The sequence below is a fragment of the Camponotus vicinus genome, unplaced genomic scaffold, assembly GCF_025532165.1.
Source record: "Camponotus vicinus isolate PSW18456_S1 unplaced genomic scaffold, iyCamVici1.0 SCAF_8, whole genome shotgun sequence".
Lineage (NCBI taxonomy): Eukaryota > Metazoa > Arthropoda > Insecta > Hymenoptera > Formicidae > Camponotus > Camponotus vicinus.
The window spans coordinates 14,411,603-14,433,551 of record NW_028141980.1 but is presented as its reverse complement, the minus strand read 5'-3'; the positions used below and the strand labels follow the sequence as shown (position 1 = coordinate 14,433,551).

At 35.5% G+C, this 21,949-nt stretch overlaps 1 protein-coding gene across 8 annotated transcripts; it reads right to left on the bottom strand.

Annotated features, from left to right (window-relative positions):
- Nucleotides 1-203: 203 nt before the first annotated feature.
- On the bottom strand, nucleotides 204-21,804 carry Yki (Transcriptional coactivator yki). 8 transcript variants are annotated; one of them, XM_083105699.1, is made up of 8 exons: nucleotides 20,952-21,804; nucleotides 19,478-20,834; nucleotides 5,834-6,120; nucleotides 5,405-5,610; nucleotides 5,116-5,299; nucleotides 4,864-4,923; nucleotides 4,713-4,798; nucleotides 204-4,145 (listed from the first exon to the last, which is right to left on the bottom strand). In XM_083105699.1, the coding sequence occupies exons 2-8, from the start codon at nucleotides 20,188-20,190 to the stop codon at nucleotides 4,050-4,052; spliced, it is 1,632 nt and encodes a 543-aa protein (XP_082961825.1). In that variant the 5' UTR covers nucleotides 20,191-20,834; nucleotides 20,952-21,804; the 3' UTR covers nucleotides 204-4,049. The 8 variants fall into 8 exon arrangements, with proteins under 8 accessions (XP_082961825.1, XP_082961826.1, XP_082961827.1 ...); XM_083105700.1 differs by having other exon boundaries at nucleotides 21,057-21,804; XM_083105701.1 differs by having other exon boundaries at nucleotides 5,405-5,589; nucleotides 19,478-21,804.
- Between the last annotated feature and the right edge of the window lie 145 nt (nucleotides 21,805-21,949).

The window sequence follows — 21,949 nt, the reverse complement described above, 5'->3', positions numbered from 1 at the left end:
CTCAAAATTTAATTTAAATAGTTGAACAAATATTTTACATTTTTATGTTATGTTTATATTTTTGTTTTTCTCAGAAATTATATTATATAATAGAAATACTATGTATGGCTAATTGCACAGCAGTAATGTTTTATTCTACGATCTTAACGATATCGAAGCGTAGGAAAAGATTTGAAGGTAAATAAATATTATTTATCAATAAGTAAGTAAATAATATATATTTATTGTTATCATTATTTTAAAGGCACTTGTTATCAATATAAAAATTTATGTCACAAATAACTTCCAATGAGCATATTTAAATACTGATATTAAACAACTAATTGTTTTCTGTGTTCTGTATATAATCTCAAATATTATATGGACGCGTGTTATGCGCAACCTAAGCGGGGAGTTTCGATATAAAAATTCGGATGAAGGCACTTACGTAAGAGTTTCCGTGTCGCAATGCTCCCCGAAATATAATCTAGACAGTGTTTAGACTAAAAGCAAGATACAGTATGATAAACACTAATAGTATCGTTACATATATTGCAATTAAAATAATACATTAAACGCACTTGGTCTGACGTTTCTGGAAGACAGTCGATCGGATCGACGATCGTTAAGAAACGCGTCCGATTCGAATAATAATATCGATCGGAAAAACATCGTGGAACACGGTGAACTTGAATAAAATAAAAATAAAATCGGCTCAATAAAATTGGAGAATGTAAAAATAGGGAGAAAGAAGCGAATAAAAGGAAAACTCAAAATTGGATAAAACTCAAAACGCGTATACGGCATAAAACGCATTAAAAATGTTTCGATTACAATTCCAAATACAATCAATCAATAGCTCTGATCGATACTCATTCTTTACACAAAATAAAAAAGTTTCACGTCTACCGTGTTCGACGTGTGACATCGTCCTGTCTTCCAGAGCTTCAGCCTAAAAATACGGATAGTGACACAAAGATCAAGTTAATGTTGAAATATATACATATATACATATATATATATATATATATATATATATATATATATACACACATATACATACATACGTACATACATACATATACATAACACGATCACTTTCTTTTACTATTTTAGAAGAAAAGAAAAAGTAAACGAGTCAAAAATATTCGGCATTCGCACGGCAAAGTTGAAACGAAAAGACAACGCAGAAGCGTGCGAATAACGAAACGAAAGTTTTCTTTTTTTCTCCGAGACTTTTCCCAATTACAGGAAAAGGCGGGAGAATCAATAATACGAAAAGTTTATAAGTCGGTAAGATTGTCGATATGCTTAACATACAAAAAATTAGAAATTTATGCAACTGTTTTCATTTTGGGACAAAACCGCGTATGAATATTAATTCTTTTTCTAAACAGATTGCGATATAAATATTAGTACAAATTTCATATTCTTGATTGAAATAATTATTTTCTATATAATTTCTCATAATTTTGTACATTGTATATATTGTCCATGATTATATAATCGATCGAACGATTGATGGCTATTTACATGAGTCTATTAATCTGTCTATTGATCTGTGAATATCGTTGTCTGAAAGTAACAAAAACAGTTGCTTAAATCTCCTAAAATTTCCGCGTTTTTTCGCATTTTCTAAGCTGCCACATGTGATAACTACAGAAGATGCGTTATCTTTTTCACCGAAATTATTTTAATTTCCAGTGATAACTAGGCCGAGTTGATTTATGAGAAATATAAAAAAAATTTAATATTAACGGCCTTTTTTCTCTCGTCATTCCAGTACCCTTTAGCTAGAGGGACAGGATGTGAAAGCTTTCTTATGTAGATAAAAGATGTTCATGTAAATCTGTAAATATTTGTATATATATATACTCTTCTCAATCTCGCAATCTTTATCATGTAACTGTATATAATAGTGTATAAAATGTAAGAGAAGTTTACAATCTAACAGGATATTTCTCGAAAAATACTAATATAACTGCAATCCGTAACAATATATAGACTTTACATATAAAAAAAATATATATTCTATCTCTCTCCCATTTTGCATTTATTCTCGGCGAAAACTCATTCAGCCAAGACTCTAAAAATGTGTTGCCTATTAATAAAATTATGTTCGCGTAATGTTTCGATTGTAATGGACGGTTATTGTCGAAAAACGACGACCGGCGAGTCGTGTCATGTTAATTAATTATAAAGATAAGGCACTCTTATACAAACACATGATCGCTTGTAAAAAAATACACCACGAGCGGGATCGCAAACGTTTCATTATGATCCGTAATGTATCCCGAAATTGGCAACTCACAGAAATTCGTCTCCGATCTCTGCATATTGAACATTATACAACACGATTGTATATGTCATATTCGTAATATTAACAAACGTCTATATGTCATTAAAAACTTCTCGATCTTTGTTCAGTAAATATTACTATTGCTCTGTAACAATGATTCGAAATAAGTAATGATCTTCGAGTAATATTGATGAGCTTTGAAGAGCTTCATCAAACATGATTATGACTTATATTCTTAGATTATTAACTGTATCTTTGTATAATATGAATTATAAATAAAAGAACGATTATGTATGTATGTATAACAAAACTAATAATTGCAACATTCGTGATCTGCAATCTTTATTTGTCACATATGTTAAGAAAAGAAAAAAAATAGAGTATTAATTTACTCATAAAAAACATAAAGTAACGTGTTAATTATCTATTACTTAACAATAATGTTTAATGCGACCCAATGTCATAAAATAAAAAAATGCAAAATCTTAATGCGACAGTTGATTCGTAACATGTTGTTAATCTATTATACTTAGAAAAAAGTGAATTCTGACTTGAAAAAATCTAGTATCATACCGTATCAATTTTTACGATTGCGGATTTACTGCTTCACGAATATGATCGCAATATCATTAGTGTGTTCATAAAAAATTTCAATGCATAATGATATTTGAAAAAGAGAATGTTATAAATGCAATTAATAATAGATATACATCACATGAGAGATTGTTAAGTTCAATGAATATGTAAATACGAAATAGAAATTTTGTTGTATAACACAGTAAAGCATGTCCGTACATTGCAGAACATCAGTTTGTAATTGTATTTTCTTATGCTTTGCATATAAAATGATTTAGATGCAAAAGCTAATGGACAAACTTTTGAACTTTTATGAAAATATCAAGCAAATTTTCTGAAAATACTTGATACAAAAACATCTTAAGATTTCGATGTATTGTAACTATAATAGTTACTACTATAATAGTTACTCTTCATATTTTCATGATAGATTACAATTATTTTATTTTTCTGCAATATGTAGCACAATTAAAGATTGCAATCATCACAATTTATGATTTATTATATATATAATCGGTCCTGAGAGAAAGTTCTCTTCTATATATATTTATAATTCATATTATAAATTGTCACAAATCCAATTATCATTTTTTCTCTCTCTCTCTCTCTTTTTCTCGCTCTCTCTCTCTCTGTCTCTTTGTTTTCTTCTTTTTCTCAGGCAGTGTATAAGGAAGTATAAACTTATATACAAAACGTTTAGAACTTTCGCACGCACATACAGACACACTATCGCACCCTATACCCGAACGAAAGAGAAAGAGGAATAGAAAGAGAGAAAGAAAAAGAGAGAAACCGGAAAAATGGGAATCCTTACATGTGTTTACGTATATATCAACATATACAATGTATACATATATATGTTGTTATCATACATGCATGTACGTAATATAGATATACATATATGCATGTGTATATACGTATGCATATGTGTCTAAATTGTTGAGCATCACGCGCAATTAAAGGCCGTATAGTTTGACAACTGTTGTTGCACATATGAGCTTTCTCTATGAAGTTTTCTTATATAAACAATTTATTTTAAATTTATTATTTTTTTATATAGAATAAACCATAATCTTTTTATTATTGTAAAGATTCCCTGAAGAATCTCTCGTATTATTGATTGAAGGCATCGATATTGCACGGTGCTACTTATGTGTGAATCCGCGTAAATCCGCTGCAAATGCGATCTTCAATTCTACAGCCACGTCAGCACGTTGTCTGCTTTGGTCGTGTTAGGATTTATGAGTGATTGTACATCGTCCAAAATATCACTGCTAAAGTCCTCGCTCATCTGAAACAATAACGATCGTACATAAAAAAATAATCATGTATATACGCGTTTTAAATTCTTTATCAATTCAACATCCTAACAAATATGGAAATTAGTTATATAAAAATTATTAATATGAAAATTATATAATTATAATTTTACGAATCACACACATATGTATAAATCTGGTAAAGCAGGTATATAAAATTATATAGTCAATTATTATATTTAAACTAAATTAAACTAAAAATTATTATATTTAAACTAAATTAAATTTAAACTTATTTAAAGGGATTTATGCAAAAATTTATCATCATGATAATACAAATAAATTTATCTAAAAATGATATACAATGATATACATTATTAGCAGCTATTATATAGATTGATGATAGTGTGAAGTGATCACTCGCAAGAAATTATTTAAAAAATTGGAAAAAGGCGAAAACTAATAATTCTGTTAATGGATATGTTAAACTATTATTACACCTTATTTCAGACAATAATTGTTCATTGTTTGTTAATGATTAAAACTCTATAGACTTATATTTGCAAACTTTTGTAACTTCAAAATACTGTGTTACCTACATGAAGAGACGGCAAGAGATCGTCAGTCGAATCGATGTTATCGCTCAAAGTTGATAGATCCGGTGTCTCCATTGGCGCACCCCCATCTGAAAAAAAATTGTCAAGTCTTAAGTATAACTAAACGCAATTTTATACCGTTGTAAATACGTACTTAGGTATTTATGGCTTCGGTATAATCGTTTCGTAAGATCAATCAACGCACAGTGCCTTTCTGCAATCGGAACAATCGCGCAAAATAATTATTCATAAATCGAGAATTGAAAACTCTTTGGCAACAAAACAAAACGGACAACATTCTTTTTAGCACAATCTTTGGCAAATGCGGTGATGGGTACGATGATAGCGGGATACGTTGCGGGAAAAGTTTCGCATTCTGAAACATTTTTGCCCAAACTGCTCTTACCGCTTGTGCCGTCCATGTTGTCGTCAATATTGGCGAGGAAGTCTTCCGGAGTGTGGGGGAGGGAATAAGCGGAACCAAGTCCTAAGCCACTATCGGCGCTCTCCTGACGTGCGTGTTCGTTAATCCCCGACAGGAATGGATCCATGGCGGCGTCCGTAGTGCTCTGCCGCAGCATCAGCTCTTGCTGCACAACAACGAACAAGACATATCAAAACGTGACTTATCAAAAAGATGGTTGCATGCGAACTGTTATGCGATATTACTTTGCGAGCAATCTTTAAGTACTAACCTGACTGCGCATGATTTCTTGTTGCCGTTGCTTGAGGCGTTCACGTTCCATTTGCAGTGATTGAAGACGAAGTTTCTGCTGGCAAACCTGCAGGTTCTGGTTACTTTGAATGACACCGGCGGGCTGTAGCCAACTGTTTTGTGGTAGCATCGCACCAGATGCTGGAGTTCTCTGAAGATGTGTCGCTAAAGCAACAATGATATCTTCTAAGAATACACAAATGAAAATTTTTTTGAGACAATACTTCATTGTAGAAATTCAGGTGAAATAAATGACACGCAGATGGTTCAAATTAAGCAAACTATTGTTTAATAATAGAAAGATGAGCGTATCTTAAATGTTTCTTGATTCTTGGATTTAGAGCGGGAAATCTATTTTGCACTGCGTTCACCCTTCACTTGAGGAAGATTGGAATTTGTTAAAACTTACGGATTCGTGGATCGAACCACGAAGTGGTGCGAGTCTGATGATTGATGAAGTAGATCTCGCCTTCGGTTGTGCGTGCTTGTTCCCATCCGTCGGGCAACGGACCGAGCGAGTTGGGGTTGGATTTGCTGTTCTCGACTGCGGCTGCTACGGCTGCTACATTTGCGGCTGCGGCCGTTTTTCGCGGGTCTTCCCATGTCGTGGTGCGCGTCAGGTGACTGAGCAAAAGAAGATTATGCCGCTCGTTAGACGGATTGGATGGAATAGTAAATAATTGTAAGTCGTTGCCTCTAAAGGATGGAGAGAGAAAAATATTAGCATTAATAATTAAAATTGCGGAATGAAATGAAAATGTCTTCAATGTGCGAAAAATGGCTTTCTTTTGAAAATGAAAAAATATTGCACATTTTATCAGATACAATGCATCAGAGATGCGTTATGGCAATATGCGTAAAGCATGTACATATGTGTAAATTATATATATAAACAAATATGTAATTTTCGACTGAATGTGTCACGTGAAAGAAGAGTTAATCGCGGAAGTAATAAAAACAAGCAATTAAACTAAATTAGAATTAAGTTTAATTAAACAACTAAATTAAAGAAAAAGTAAACAACTTAATCTTCATCATTCGAAGATATCGAAAACCTCGACCCAGATAATTTTTCTATTTTATATATTAAAATAATTGTCATATTAAATATATAATTTATTTAAAAATAATATAGCCCAAATTTCTCTTTGTTTTTTTTTACGATAAATAACTATAGCTAATACATTTCAAATTCGCAATTTTGCTATCATAAGAAAATACATGAAATTGCGAATTCGATAAAATACTCAATCGCGTTTGCGATGTGTGACAATATAATATATATAGAGTATTAATTTTTTTCGTCGAATTCGATGAAATCGGTTCTCTTTGTTTTGCAAAATTGTTCCGATCGTTTCGAAGTTATGACTGCGGATATATATATAAATTGGCGCGGGAATAATCGGTTTAGGTAAAAATATATTTATACAACGCACTGTGCCTTTATCAGAAACGTAAATAATGCGATTGCGTACGCGAAATTTAACTTGAACGTACGTTATATCGAGCACTTTAATGTTGGCTTCAGGTGCTCGATCCGTGGAAACTGAATACGCGACGCGGCGCGTACAGTTATCCACATATAGTAGGCGCGTGCTAAAAATACTTCCATTCAAAAGACCGAGGCGAAGCAGCGAGGCGACGTGGGTTAGAGCGTAGGTTTTGACGCCCAAAATAAAGGCGATCTTTTAATCTTGCTATCTTTTATTAAACATGTGGACCCGATAGTTTCCATGAATGTCGGATACGTCTTAGATTAGTTCGAAATAAGGAAACTTTTTTTTAAACGTGTCTTATCGCAGAATTCGGTCAATTTACATGTAACATGTGATAAATAATCTTACTCAGGAATATAACGAATAATTGTTTAAAAACTTTTCAACAATGTATGCGTGTATATATTATTAAAATAAATGAAAGCTTATTTGTATCTCTTTTTTTTGCATACACAATAGATATTTTATTATAAGTACAATCACTATTTGTGTATGTGTTTCATTAAAATAATAATAATATTTAAGCCTGCAAATTTTAATTTTTAAACGACATTTATATTTATTTGAATACATTTTTATTTAAATAAAATATAAATTTTTCTGTATATGTATATAAAAGAGAAAGAAAGAGACACGAATAAGTTTTTAATCAAATATATTTACTTTAATATATATGATGTGTGTGTATTCATATAGAGTAGATGATTTTTTTTATTCTACTGGATGCGTTTAAGGATTAGCTAAACGTGAACGACATAAAGTATGTTTTTCCTCTTCGTCGCAACGGTGGATTCACGCTACAGTTCGGAGAAGGGCAAAAGAACGAAAGGAAGTCTGTTTTGCACAGCACGCGCGCGTGACGTCATTACGCGATTATATTTCTGCACCCACACATCAAACTACAGACGGTACCTGCGTGACGAACGCGTACCTGCCTTGCAGTAGGCACGTGTTTGTAAACACTACGTCAATCCGACTGTTCGATTTGTTAATCGCCTCGGGACTATTCAAACGATACAGCTTATCATTTTCGATAAAAAAAATTCATATTTATATAAATAGGAATTAACCTTTTCCTCTGGTGAAAAAAATATCGAAGCTCTTCAAATTTTTATATATTTTAATCGATTATGACGCTTGTAGATTTTTCACACGTTTATCTCCCACCATTTTCTTATGGAAATTTTAGAAAAACGCATATAAACATTTTCGAAAAAAATTACTGTATTTATCGCGGAAAACGCTGTCGATATACACGCTCCTTTCTTCCTATTGCGTTTTATTAGTGCAAAACGATATTTCGTCAGCAATATACGCATTTCGCGAATCTAACTTCCATAATCGTTCATTATATCATTTTGATATATATGTGACGATAGCCTGGAGAGTCGTGAAACACCCTGTACGACGGTGTTTTTCACCCTAAAGCCTGTAGAGCCTGCAGCTCTCGTGCTTTCCGCCGCTCCCGGTTGGCCGCGGTCCAGCAAGAGGAACGGCGCCGCGTTACGTCGCCCCCCGCGGCTGCTGTGGGCCCCGGAGAGCACACCGGACGGGCGAGATAAAGAGAGAAAGAGAGAGAGAGAGAGCGAGGGTGGAAACGGGAGGGGAGGGGTGGAAGCAGGCAGGGACGTAGAGCGACCAAGAGAACGCGCGTCGAAGAATTATAAGAGGGTCCGGTGTGTGTGGCGGTTGTGCGCGCGCGCGCGCAGGCTCTACGGTGTATTTTTACTCCGGACATCACGGCGCCGGACAACTCGTAAATAGACACTCTCGTATCGACTCTCGCCTCCGCTGCACTCTGCTCTCCTTCGTCGACTCCCGCAGCCTCCTTAATCGCGGGCCTCCCTCGAGACTCCCGGCTTTTCGCGCTCTAAGGGTGCGCCTCGTCCTCGCCCTCTCTATCGCGAGAAACGCGTGTTCTGGATTGGAAATCGAAGAGTTTCAGGGTCTAATGATACGAAGGGTCTTATGACCGCGATCCCGGTTTTTGACGTTAGGTTGATGGGCTTCATTTAGCGGATCTTTCCTTGACAGATTTAGCGTCATTAGGTCACCTAGAATCTCCGGATCTTGAAAAAGAACCTTCAGTAAGATTTCGAAAGAATCGAGAATCTGAATAACGCGCAAAATTTAATAATTGGGTTTTGTAATTATGGCAATTGTTTTCGAAAAATCAAGGTTTCAGTGCTCGATTGAAAATAATCTCTTAGTCTTATTATTGTCGGACGTTTTGCACTTAGGCTCTTACGCAATCCCGGAAGAAAGTGGATTGAATATAAATACAAATTGAGATAGAAAACTATGCCGGCAAAGTTAAAAGAAAAGAAATGACGCATCGCGAATAGATAGTTTGTTTATATCGACGCTAATTAGAGTCGAATAAATTAATCTCTTTGACGATAACGGATTAATCGAGCGTTTGTTTTGACAACGACATAAGTCTTATAAGACATGCTTGTCGAAATATAGGTATATCGATTTGCACACAAGTCATAATTATATACATATATAATTATACATGTATATAAAATCGCTAAGATTTCGAAATTAAATTTATGCCATTTTAAACATATGACTGATGAATAAATTATGACAAAATCATATATATATATATCTATTTCGCACTTCGTCTAATATGGGAAAATAGTATTTAATAGTGATTTAAAATGGCGCTCGAAATAATAAGAGGAAACTGAAACGCGTTTGCATTAGAATCGAGACTGACCTTTGGCCGCTCCGAAACTTGAAAGCAACAAATCATGATTTTGTAATGAAATGCACAATTTGCATATTACATATATAATGATCATATGTTAACTGTCTAATGACTCGCAGATTTGCGTATTAGCAAAATCACACGCCCGTGTATTTCTCGTGAAACGTCAATTGGAAAATAATTTTCCGTAACGTTAATCAAGGTAAGATTGATACAAATAGAAATTGGCCAGAATGTGCTCTGCGTTTCCCTTTAATCACTTAATCAATTTCGAGCAGATCTTTTGAATGAAAGTATGAAAATAAAAAGGGAAGGCATATAGAAATACACCATAATGCATATACGCATACAAATCATCTTATGCATTTAAATACATATTTTAGCCCCAAATTACGAGCCGGTGAAATATATTTCGCAGGATACGTCGCCAAGATTAGGGGATTAACGCGAAATAACTTATGCGATGCGATTAAGATGTCACACGCGATATTTATGGTGCAATCTCGGGAAGCACTAACGGTACACGAAGTTTAAAGTTAAAAGCATCTCCATCATTGAGCAGAGATTCCTACACTCCGGACTAACTACTTCCCGTTTATCCGTATGTGAAATTGCTGATGTCGCGGCCTTACTTTCGCGAAAATGAGTAACGCGTGTTGGAATCTAACGCTCTTAGTTAATAGAATCTCGTGAGAGGACGACAAACCGAGCTGGTTAAACATCTGCTTTGATTTCACGATATATCCGTCATAAATGTATCGATTTTTTAACGATCAACGGTTTCCATAATTTTATTATCGAATAATTTCAGTGAATCAAACGTAATCTTGCGTGTTAAATTTTTCTCGGTATAGAAATATATTACGGTTCCTCTTTCTTCGCGATATATCCCCTCAACTCGAATCTCAAATTAAATATATTTCAAGTAAAATAACACGAAAACAGAGAGAACATTGACAGTCGGATGGAATATTCTGGCGTTCCTCTACATCGAGGAAATTTTACAATACGAGTCCCGCGTCACGTTGCCTTGAACTTTCGATACGTTTGCCCCGCGCTCCCGGCGATCTATCCTCGTGTCTGGCATTCGCATTTGTCGTCTAAGCTCTCTCGTGTACAGGTGTGTCGGGGTCTTTAGCCTCGGTGCAGCGCGACGCGAGGTAACAGCGTCGCGTCTCTGCCAACGATGCCACCAACGGTAAATTTCATTCCAAAACTATCATGTCACTTGGGTATTTTCTCGTTAAAGTGAGCACGTTGTGTCCACCCAAAGCGAAAAATCCCCACAGATGAATCTTGCGAAAATTGTATTTAATCTCGTATCTCTATTCCTTGCATCCTATTTTAATCGTTATTAATATCACATTTCGAGTATTCGAATTGTGAATTTATTCTGAGCAAAAACCTACAAATGCAGGAAAAGTAACGAAATATATTTACGCTAATCGATTCGATTTTGAAATACAACAGGATACACCGATGTCGCGTACTTTCACCTGACTTTGATTTGGAAATATCCGGTAATCTCGAACTGATGCTCTCGAAACTGATACATGCACGTATAAATATGTCATTTATTTCGAAAAATCATTAATCATTGCGGCATATATTCTCGTGTATGATAAAAGTTGATAAAGATTAAACGTGATATCGCTTAAAAAAATAATATCGTTTGATTAGCTTCTATTTAAACATGACACATCAGCTGATTCTTTATACATGATTTCTGTCCCAGTTGAATTTAAAATAAATTTACCTATACATATTCGTGCCTATATACATTCTCGTTATTTTTCGAGCTCTCCTGGACAATCGACAACCGAGACAAGAAGTATCGCGTATTCTACACCGATAAGACGTGACTCGACCATAAGTGCTACATGAATCGACGCAAACGTCGGAAACCTTGAAGGAATGCTTGCGTCTCTTGTCTGACGAAAGACGAGCAGCGCGATAAGAACGCGCTCAAGTGCTAACCGAAAGCCATTGTCTCACCTGTATCGAATAAAACGATTGAAAAGGAAACGTTCCGATCTCCATTTATTTATGATTTTTGAATATATCATATAATCACTATAACAGAGACGTACCTTTTTTTTATTTTTATGCTATAAAGTAAATTTGAAAGACCCTATTCCTAAAATTAAATTTTATTCTGCTCGAATATCGATAATCATTAAAAGATTTTAAATAAAAATTTTATTTTTTTGCGTTAAAATCATTTCATAGTTATACATTCAAATTTCCAATTTGAAAAAAAAATCATATTTGAAAAAGATATAAACTAATTCGATTACTAATTAAATGTAATGATTTTATAAAGGTGATTCTTGCGAATATTATGAAATCTACATTATAATCGAGAAAATATAAAATATATAAAATATAACATTCTATTGTCTTGCATATACTATTTTTGAAACTGATTCGTAGGAAAATTATATTCATATACCAATAGAAATGTCTAAGATCCGTTTTTAAATTTTTTTTTCGTATGACCGATTATCTCTCTTCTGCTTTTTTTATTCTAACATTAATATTGTGATACAGAAACAAAATTAATTAGATAGAAATTAGAAATTAGATTAGATTAGAAGATAAGATTAGATAGAAATAATTATGATTAATGAATACTATAAAAGTCATTATCGATGATTATAGACTCTTAAGCGATTATTCCATTTAGAAAAAAGTATCATTCATATAAAGTATATACAGCTGTATTATTATTTCTTTATTGTTGAAAGACTATGTGTGTATGTATATGTAGATGTTTCAAAACTTTTACCTTATTCGATATCGAATAAATTTTTATCAGCTTGATTATTACACTAATAAATTTTTATTAGCTTGATTATTATACTATATGTATTTTCGTTCTTTTAGCACTATATCCTATATTTTAGAATGTATTTAAGCAACATGTGCAATGAATACGAATATAAAATAGCATGTACTATGCGGTTTTTGTGATATATTTATCATGTACTTATATGAACTTGGCATTAAAGTCAATAGAAAAATAAAAAAATACAATATTACAAACGATTCTGAAAAAGTGCAAGCAAATTTATGATATTTGGCAAAGTTGCCTTCTTTTATAAACATTGTTTTATATATTTGTAAATATATTGTTTTATAACGATGCAACTATAAATGAAAAGAAAATGATTATAAACAATTACAAACTATAATTCTGAATTAAGATATATCAACAATTTTTTAATCTTGTTCTTGATGACAGTAATTTTTCAAAATGCCATATTTTTTAGCTTCGATTACGAATGAAGTTAACATTACAAACAAAATATTTTCTGCATTAAAAACTTAATTTATTAAAAAAGCAAAGGGTTATGTTTACACAAATGTTTGTCGCGACAGCATCTGAGAATGTAGAAACGAGAAGTTTATTGGAATACGTAAAAGCTAGTATGAACTGGAATTATTTGTCCGGACAGGGCGCGTGATAGAAAAGAATCATATTTTCCTCGCGTGTTTGGAACTAAAATAATACTGAAATAAAGCATCCAGTTTTTATAAAACAGGATGAGTCGATCGCTTCTTTTGCACTAAAACACAACACACTTGATAATAATCGATAACACGTGATCAGATACCTTTTTTCACAACTTTATGAACGAAATGGACAGAGGATTAAAGATCCACACAGAGTGCGTGATATTTTCTCTAAGGATACAGAATGGACACGATATTAATACGTGATTTATTATTACTATACGAAATACGGGAGAGAGTGTGATCCAATATCATTCTCGGATTAATAAATGGTTGGCTTATTCGCGGTAGAAATCAACTACACAAATTAGATTCTAATAAGTCCCAATGCTGGACAGGATTCAAAAGCCTTGAAACGATCGACAGTAATTGGACAAACGCGTGTTTGAAAAGAGGAAGAAGGAAGAAGAATGATTGAATAAGTGAGTGAATGAACGAGAGTGAGTAAGTCTTCTTGGAAAACTTCAAAACGGAAAGAGATCATATTATAACATTTAGAAGACAGAATATAAGACTAGAATTCTCATCAATAGAAGGAGTAGTATCTTATGACAAATATATATATATATAAATTCATGAAAGAGTGCATTCGATATACGATATATTATTACGCTGCAATATATTTTTATAGGAAAAAAATAAGCTTTGCAGGAATAACTCGAAAATGACAGATTATATTTTTTAAATAAAATCTTATTTTCTCTAAAAAGATCGAAATATTAAAAATATATTTAGATTTCTTTTAAAATGTGATAATAAAAGATAAAAATGAAGATACATTTACTGCAACAATATAAATCTACATATGCGATTTTTTAGTCCAATTTATAATATTTAATCTAGATTGATGTCATTATTTTTATTTTCACAAAAGAATCTATCACATTCCATGCGCATGAGAAATAATTGACTTCCAAATTCGGAATAAATATAGCAATGCTATAAGTGTGAAAAGCACACAAACAGCATGATCAACAGTAACCGAAGTACCAAATAAATGTAAACCGGCAAGTAGTAAAACGAGAATTGTAAGACAGAAAAAAATACAGAAATAGAAAGGCAAGTCTATCTATAGTAGAGAAGTTTGTAAGATAATAGAATTCGATAGAATTTAAACAATGTGAAATATAGTGTCAGCTGAATTAATAATATTAATACAAAGAGAAGCAAGCGCAATATTATATATAATAATATATAATATATATTATATATAAATGAAATATTATATAAGTGAAATATTTTTTATACGATGAGATTATCATTATGATCTATTAAATGAGATAATGATTACGATCTATTTAGTAATACCTATAAACAATAATCGTAATAAACAATAGTAATATTAATATAGTAAAATAATAGTTGTATATGTACTTTCTTTATAAATTATTAAAAAGTCTCTACACACATTCTAATATTTTATCTAAAATTATATATAAATAATGAATTCACTATTTAAAAAATATTATCATTCAAGATAAATATCGCGTAAAATCTGTTTTTATTTACCAGATCTCGAAACTTTGACAATATTGTTTCTTTAATTTTTATGTAAATGCATATGCAGCGAAATGTAATGCATGTAGCAAATATTCTTCGGAGTACATGGCATCGAAATAGCATCCGTTGTTATTACAAATAGCAAATATCGCCATCATTACGCTGTTAGAAGGAAAGAAAAGGGACGGTCTTTTCCCGCGGTGATCATTACCGCGTAATTCAGCGAGCGTGCAACTCGCTTCGCTGCACTTTGCAGCGCACTTTACCAACAAGCTCACGCTCGCTGCGCCTCGTATTACGCCTATCGAAAAAAAAACGAGCTCTGTACTCTTTTGCTTCCGCAAAATTCGCCGACGTTCTGTAGAAAATGGAGCGTGTATGAAAACTGAACTTTAATGAAAAAAAAGAACGCGAGATGTAGGCAATTTTTCAGATTTCTTGCCGTCTCGCAAGATCAAAGATCAATTTAAGTATCCCTTGGCTGCGGAAAAAACCGCATGATGCGTAAAAAAATGCTTGCTATCGTCGCAGAGATATGTCGAAAATTCATTAATACGATATGAATCGATACAACATACGTGTGTATTGGCGCGTTTTATAGAAATACAGATGCGTCAATTCTCGAAAGTCAATGACGAGATCAAGAGATTTGTGCTGTTCATGACAAAAAGATCTTAACTTGGCTCCTGATAAAAAATTACATGATAATAAATATATCGATAGCGAGATAAATATTTAATTATCGGCCAAGGGGAGGGACATTTCCTTTCCTTTATGCATCTTTGCGTTCGGGAATAAACACGAAAACGACGCTTTCGATTCACGCATAAATTTATATAGCGCAAGAAAATTTGGTGGCGTAATATGCGGTAGAAAATTCCGACGCGATGCACATCGAAGAGCCTTTCCATTCTCTCCATGCAAATGATTTCTAATGATTTTTTAGATGTGAGCATTTCTTAAAATAATTTGTTGAATTATTTTCGCGCTGCAATAATGAAAATCTAATCGTTTTTTTCGTTATCATATATCTCTTTTCGAAAATTGTTAAAGATGGTTGTCGGAATACGTTAATATAAAATTAATAAAAATAATAATCCTAACACACTTGTCACATCGTACCTAAATTAATGATATACACTGTCAATGTGAACGCATTTAGATACGACAATTACCTTTGTAAAAGTGCTTTATTTTATTTTTCGAAACACTTCCTATTGACCTTCTACGTAATAGTAATATATCACAAAAAATAAATTTCGATCTTAGAAACGGAGCGCGTGATTAAAGTGTAATTAATCCATTATCTCCTAAATTGCCTCATGTTTCAAGGATATCTTGGATATTGTTAATGGATTTTATCTTCAGGGCGATATCTAAGATAGGTATCTTGTCTCAGATATACTAATAGCACTTGGCATCATCCATCGAAATCATGAAGTTTCGAAATATTTAATTCTAAACATGACGGTCAATTATATTGCAATCCCGACAATTTTAAGAGACTATCACACAGAACTTATACAAATAGCAAGTAGTAGAGAAAAGCATAGACAAAGGTAAAAAGAGAATCAAAGAATCATAGTTATGTAAATGATTTTGCAAGATCAAAAATGCATATGCATTTTATATTGAATTATTGCATTTTAGTTCTGGTATCGCCTCTCTCGTTCTTTCTCTTTTCTTCTTTTAGATAAAAAATGGAATTCGTTCGAACATGTGCAAACATGAAACGTATTCTTTGAAAATAAATCCGCTGCGTGACCGTAACCGATTTTCAAGCAGGTAGAAAACGATGGATTTGAAATAGGACCGATTGCTCAGGTAAATGAAATGTTGAATAAAAAGATTAGACGAAGAAGGGAGTCTTTCTTTGACCTCAAAGATATATTTGCATGACAATGCAGGAAATAGAAAAAAAATCGTAGATAAAAAAATTAGAAAAGCACTTTGAAAAAACTTGGCTTAAAAGATAATCCGAAGAGAATAATGTAAAAAGTCAATATTAAAGTAACTAATATAAAGCTATTCCAAATGTAATCGTAAATTATTTTCGTTTCACTAACAAGACCCATTAAGACAAGCTTATACAAAATGTGGAATGATTCACAAATTTCATATTAATGACTGTGTTCTGATGATAACGTTAAAATACTTTTTCTTTGAAAAAGGAAAGTGTATGACGCGAGGCTATATTTTCTAATTAATTCTCTTTAAACTTGAAAAAATCGAAAAAATAATCTTAAAATTAATTTAAAATTAATGAATTTAATTTAATTAATTTTATTCATATATATTATCAAATACAGTAGAAAATAAAAAATTTATGAATATGACAAAAATCGTGAATTTTTATTCCACTATTTAGTATAAATAATATTTCTCAAATGCGATTTATATATACACAAATCAATGTCAAGAATATAACAATATATTTTAATAATCTCTCTTAGATAATAAAAAACAGATATGCCCTACAACTACAAAATATTGTAAAATCAAGATGTTAAGTTTATGTAAAGAAAATTTTTAAGAAATATTTAAGAAAATTAATCTAATTGTGAGCCACATTGGCAGGTTCGTTGAGGTTCGAAGGATCGAAGCGAGCAACGGAGTTTCTCACGACAGGTGACACGTGATGGCCCTGGCAGGTTACGATGGCGCAGATGGAGCAGGTTGGGAAGCTAAGATGCATGGTGGGAGGCCGACGTATCTCCTTCAGAAGCATCGGAAAGATATGAGAGAGCATATTCCAGGAACGAATCTAAGGGTTCCCTTGTCAAGTCCCACGTAAAAGCGTCTCGAAACCGTGATTGTCATTACTTACAATCCTATTACGAGAGATAGGCAGTTTCACATCTACTTTCTTTTATCAGCTTAATTTTTTTCGTTTTTTCAGAAAAAATAGTTTACATAATTTTTGAGAGATAAATGAAATATTTGCAGGAAATATATATTTATGAATTAACAGCAAATATATATAACAGAAATTAATTTCAGATAAATTCTACGTTAAAAGTTTCAATTTGTGAAAACTTTTGGTTAATAAAAAATATTTGTAATATTGAAAATTGAATATGATAGGTAATGATTTCATCTATTATTTTCATTAAAATAAAATCGTCGTTATGTTCAGAGAACATGCTATTTTATCTTACTATAAATCATACGTCTTTTCAGAAATATCTCCTTTCCTATAATACAGATCCAATTCAAAAGAAATTTTCGTCTGTTCGATATAATATATGTACCAAGTTTTTTCTTCAGAAATCTTTAAATTTTTATGTTAATAATGATGTCTTCCGTGTATCCGATGATATGATAATTAGTACATTCGCGTCGGCTGTGTTCACTGTTGAGCGTGTTCAGTTTCGAAGGCAAGAGATTACTAGCAGCAACGAAGAGAAGCTTAACGGATGAGTCGAGAGAACGCATCTTTCTTCCCTCGCCGCCTATGATGAGAAGTGATGGGGGCCACGGAGGGGCAACGAGGAGCAAGAAGGAACAGAGAGGAGACGAGTAAGTCGCCGCGATAAAGACGGTGTCGGCCTTGAGGTATGCGGGACTTCTATGCGGTGAAAATTACCGATGGCGATGAGTCGCAAAACTACCGTTCTTTAATGAACCATAGCGACGCGTACAGCGTGAAATTTGTGTTCAATTTTAGAAAAAAAAAACAAAACTATTCCACTGTTCCGATCGTACACGGAGGCATTTTGTATTTCACGTTACGTCTTGAGATTATTTTGTTCAAGTAGATTAATCTGATCAGAAGCCCGATTAGATGATTACGCTAAAAACTCTTATTGTTAGGTGTTTTCATAGCTTTAAAATCGAGATTTTTTTTTAAGACTTACGATTTAAAAACAAGCTCTTTATGTATCAATAACAGTAGAACAGTGTATCAGTAACAATGAATACTTAATTTTCATACATACAACAAAAGATCTTATTCTCTATCTTATGTGGTTATTATAGAAAAGTTTAAAATATATCTTTTTATGAAAATCTGTTCAGTTAAAGAAAAGATGTTATATATAATTTTGGAAATATTTACGCTATAAAAATACGTATGTAAGATATGTATGATTTTTCAATCTACAGCTTTCAAAATGCCTAAGAATCTTCCTGTAGGATTATGACATTAGGAATGAGAAATTGTGTAAATTTTTCTCCTGAAAATACATCGAATAAATTAATTTTTTAAATGTTACTATTCGGTCAATAGCATAGATTAGTGAAATGTATCAGAAACTTTTTTCTTTTATTATTTCACATTAGAAAATGTACATATAATCTTAATCTATATGTATTCTACAATAATAGCGAAAGTAGATTATATATATAAACTAAGCTTATAATTTTAATTAAGATTTATTTATTTCTATGTTATCTTTTAATCTACATTTAAAGAGAAATATATTTTAAAGAGAAATATATTTTGATATCACAATCTATATTATCAAGTACGAATGATAACATATAACGAGTAACTTATTTCGATATATAATGCAAGAAAAAATACATACAATTTCTCGCTCATGTCATAATTTAATATAACTGCAGGGAATATAAACATTGAAACGAAACTCAGGTATGTACATGTTACTCGACGGAAGAAACGAAATAAAAGAAAAGTATGTGCGTTTAAAGGTACCGATTTACAAGAAAAACGCTTTCAACGTAAAATTGTCCGATCGGGGGTGAAAAAAAAGACAAAAAGAAGAAGAGACGATCTCCGGTCGTTGCGCGGAAAAGATCTCTTCCTCCGCCGAAATCGAGTCGCGAAAAGCCAGAGGCGAAAAAGCAGCGTGGAGTTACTCACTTGAGGAAGTAGATCTGGCCCTCGGCGGTGCGTGCCTGCTCCCATCCGTGCGGTAGCGGGCCCAGGTCGTCGACCTGGCTGCTGATGACGTCGTAGCTGCGCTGCTTCTGATGATGATGGTGACGCGCGTGTGGCTGCGGCGCGTGTTGGGGCGCTTGTTGCGCCGAGGCGTACGTCTGTTGCAGGGAGGCCGGGCTGCTGTGAGCGCGGGGATGGGCGACGGTGAGACCGGCCGCCGCCGCGGCCGCGGCCACGGCGGCGGCGGCCGCGACCGCACCTGCGGCGCTATTCGCACCTCCGCCACCGCCGGCGCCTCCGCCGCCACCCGCGGCCCCGCCGGCACCCGCGGTGCTACCGCTGCCGTTTCCGCTTCCGTTGGCACTTACGTTAGGCGCGCCACCGCCGCCGCCGCCGCCGCCACCGCCGCCGCCCCCGCTGCCGCCGCTCGGTGTCGCGGTGACGGCGGTACCGAACGCGGAATCCGCGGAGTTCTCGCGCGAGTGCGAGATCGAGGGGCTCTTGCTGCCGGTGGACGGCGGATTGAAGAAGGAATCCGGCAGATTGCGCATGCGCAGCGGCACCTGTAGCGGCCGCTTGGAGTCGGGCTTGAGGACGGTGTCGAATAGCGCCTGTAGATCGGACTCGGAATTCTGGTCGACCCTGACGACGAGATTACTCTTGGACAACTGGTCCACGTCTTGGTTGAGCGCCATTTTGGATCAGATCCGCACGTTCGCACGCGCGCGCCTGCCTTCTCTTCCTCCGCTCTTGTAACAACCCGCGTCCTTGTCCCTCCTTCCTCGTCGCCGTATCGCCGCGTCCTCGTCGGTCTTTCTGCGTCTATCCGTTCTCCGTTTCCAAACGCTGCGACCTCAACTCCCGTCTCGCTCGCGGTTGCTTCCTTCGCGGCGCGTACCTATATATCGCGTATCCGCGTACGACGTAGCGGACCTCTGTCGTTCTCGTTTTCTCTCACCTTCCCTTTCTCTCCTACGAAACGTCTCGTTCCCACGGGACGACGCCGATTCTCCGAGCTCGCTCTCGCTTCCACCTGAATGCCTCGCGCGAGACGGGATGGAACGACCGGGATAACGCCGTCGTCGCCGTCACCGCTGCTGGATACCAGCAGCGTTCCCCACGATACCAATGGGGATAATCCCTCGCCGCCCTCCTCCCCGCTGGCTACCTCTTCTCTCGCCGCTCAATCGCGCTTCCCGATCTCCGTGTGTTACGGGTGGCCTACACCGATTGAGACTGCGGGACTCGCTCTCCTCGTCGTCTCTCCCACCTCTCCGACGTATCGGCTCGCCCTACCTGCGTAGACTCGTGACGAGCGCGAGAGCACAGGAAACACGACCTGAGAAAAAAGAGAAAGATAGATGGAGAGGAGGGGAAGAGTGCTCTCTCTCGAGTCTTCGAAGATTCCGTCTTGCATTCACCAGCGACGGTCGCTAACACTTGGACGATAACGCACGTCGATGATATATTCGCCAAGACGAAGATGTCCGGGAAGCCCTCCCGAAACGTCGTGGTGCGCACATTCGAGAGAGAAAGAGAGAGACAGAAGGTGATCACTCACGTCGCCTCCGTTTCCTCGGATATGTCACTACGGTGATAACAATGACGATGATGACATCAGCGACGAAGACGATGACGGCACGATTGCTCGGCGAAATGATACGGTGGGACTCGCGACATCGCGCGGATACAATCACGATCGCGATTGTTCCTGATTGTTCCTCCGCGAGACGACCGGATGACGATGGTGGTCGGACATTAAAGCACCTCGAGGCGAGGAAGTCGCGCTCGCACGTAGATGCAGGCACGGATGCGACGACAGGAAGAAAGGAGAGAGTGTCACTATCCTCTTTTCGAGTCGTGGCACCGACCCAATCCCGCCGTCCGGTCCTCTCGAGCGATGACTGATGAAGACTGTTGCTTCGGACACGGTCGCGCCGTCGCGTTACGTCGACTCTACGAGGCGAGGATCTGGCAACCTGTAACGCGTTAATGATGCGCAGCTCTGGCAACTACGCGTCCAGCCGCGAATCGCCAATCGGGAAAAAGCACTTGATGATGCTCGGTGTCGGATCTCGCCCCGAAGCGCCGAGCCAAGCCGTGTGCTCGGCCTGTTGCTCCAACCTATCTATCTACAGGTTCCGAAGGCGTCGTTGGTGGTACCAGCGGGGAGGGAGGGAAGGCCCGGGGGAAAATGCCTAGGCGCGTACTAAACGCGCGTTGATCCTTTTCAAAGTAGTTTCCCTTAGAAGTACTTTAGTTTATTTAAGAAACCTTCAACTTCCTCTTGAATTGTGTGTGTGTTTCTGCTGCAAAATTTGAAATAAATTTAATATTGAACAAAAGAATATCGTTTTACAAAAGTATGTTATTATTAGTAGCAATCATTATTAATATTTTATTACTAATATTATTATTTAAATATAAATATTACTATTTACATGCGATAATTGC

Excerpts from the sequence above, each read along its gene's own strand:
- Yki (XM_083105699.1), bottom strand. The coding sequence starts at position 20,190 with ATGGCGCTCAACCAAGACGTGGACCAGTTGTCCAAGAGTAATCTCGTC. Across the intron at positions 5,300-5,404 it reads AAGAAATCATGCGCAGTCAG|CAAGAGCTGATGCTGCGGCA; the intron begins GTTAGTACTTAA and ends GTTGTTGTGCAG. Across the intron at positions 4,924-5,115 it reads CAACATGGACGGCACAAGCG|AAAGGCACTGTGCGTTGATT; the intron begins GTAAGAGCAGTT and ends TTCCGATTGCAG.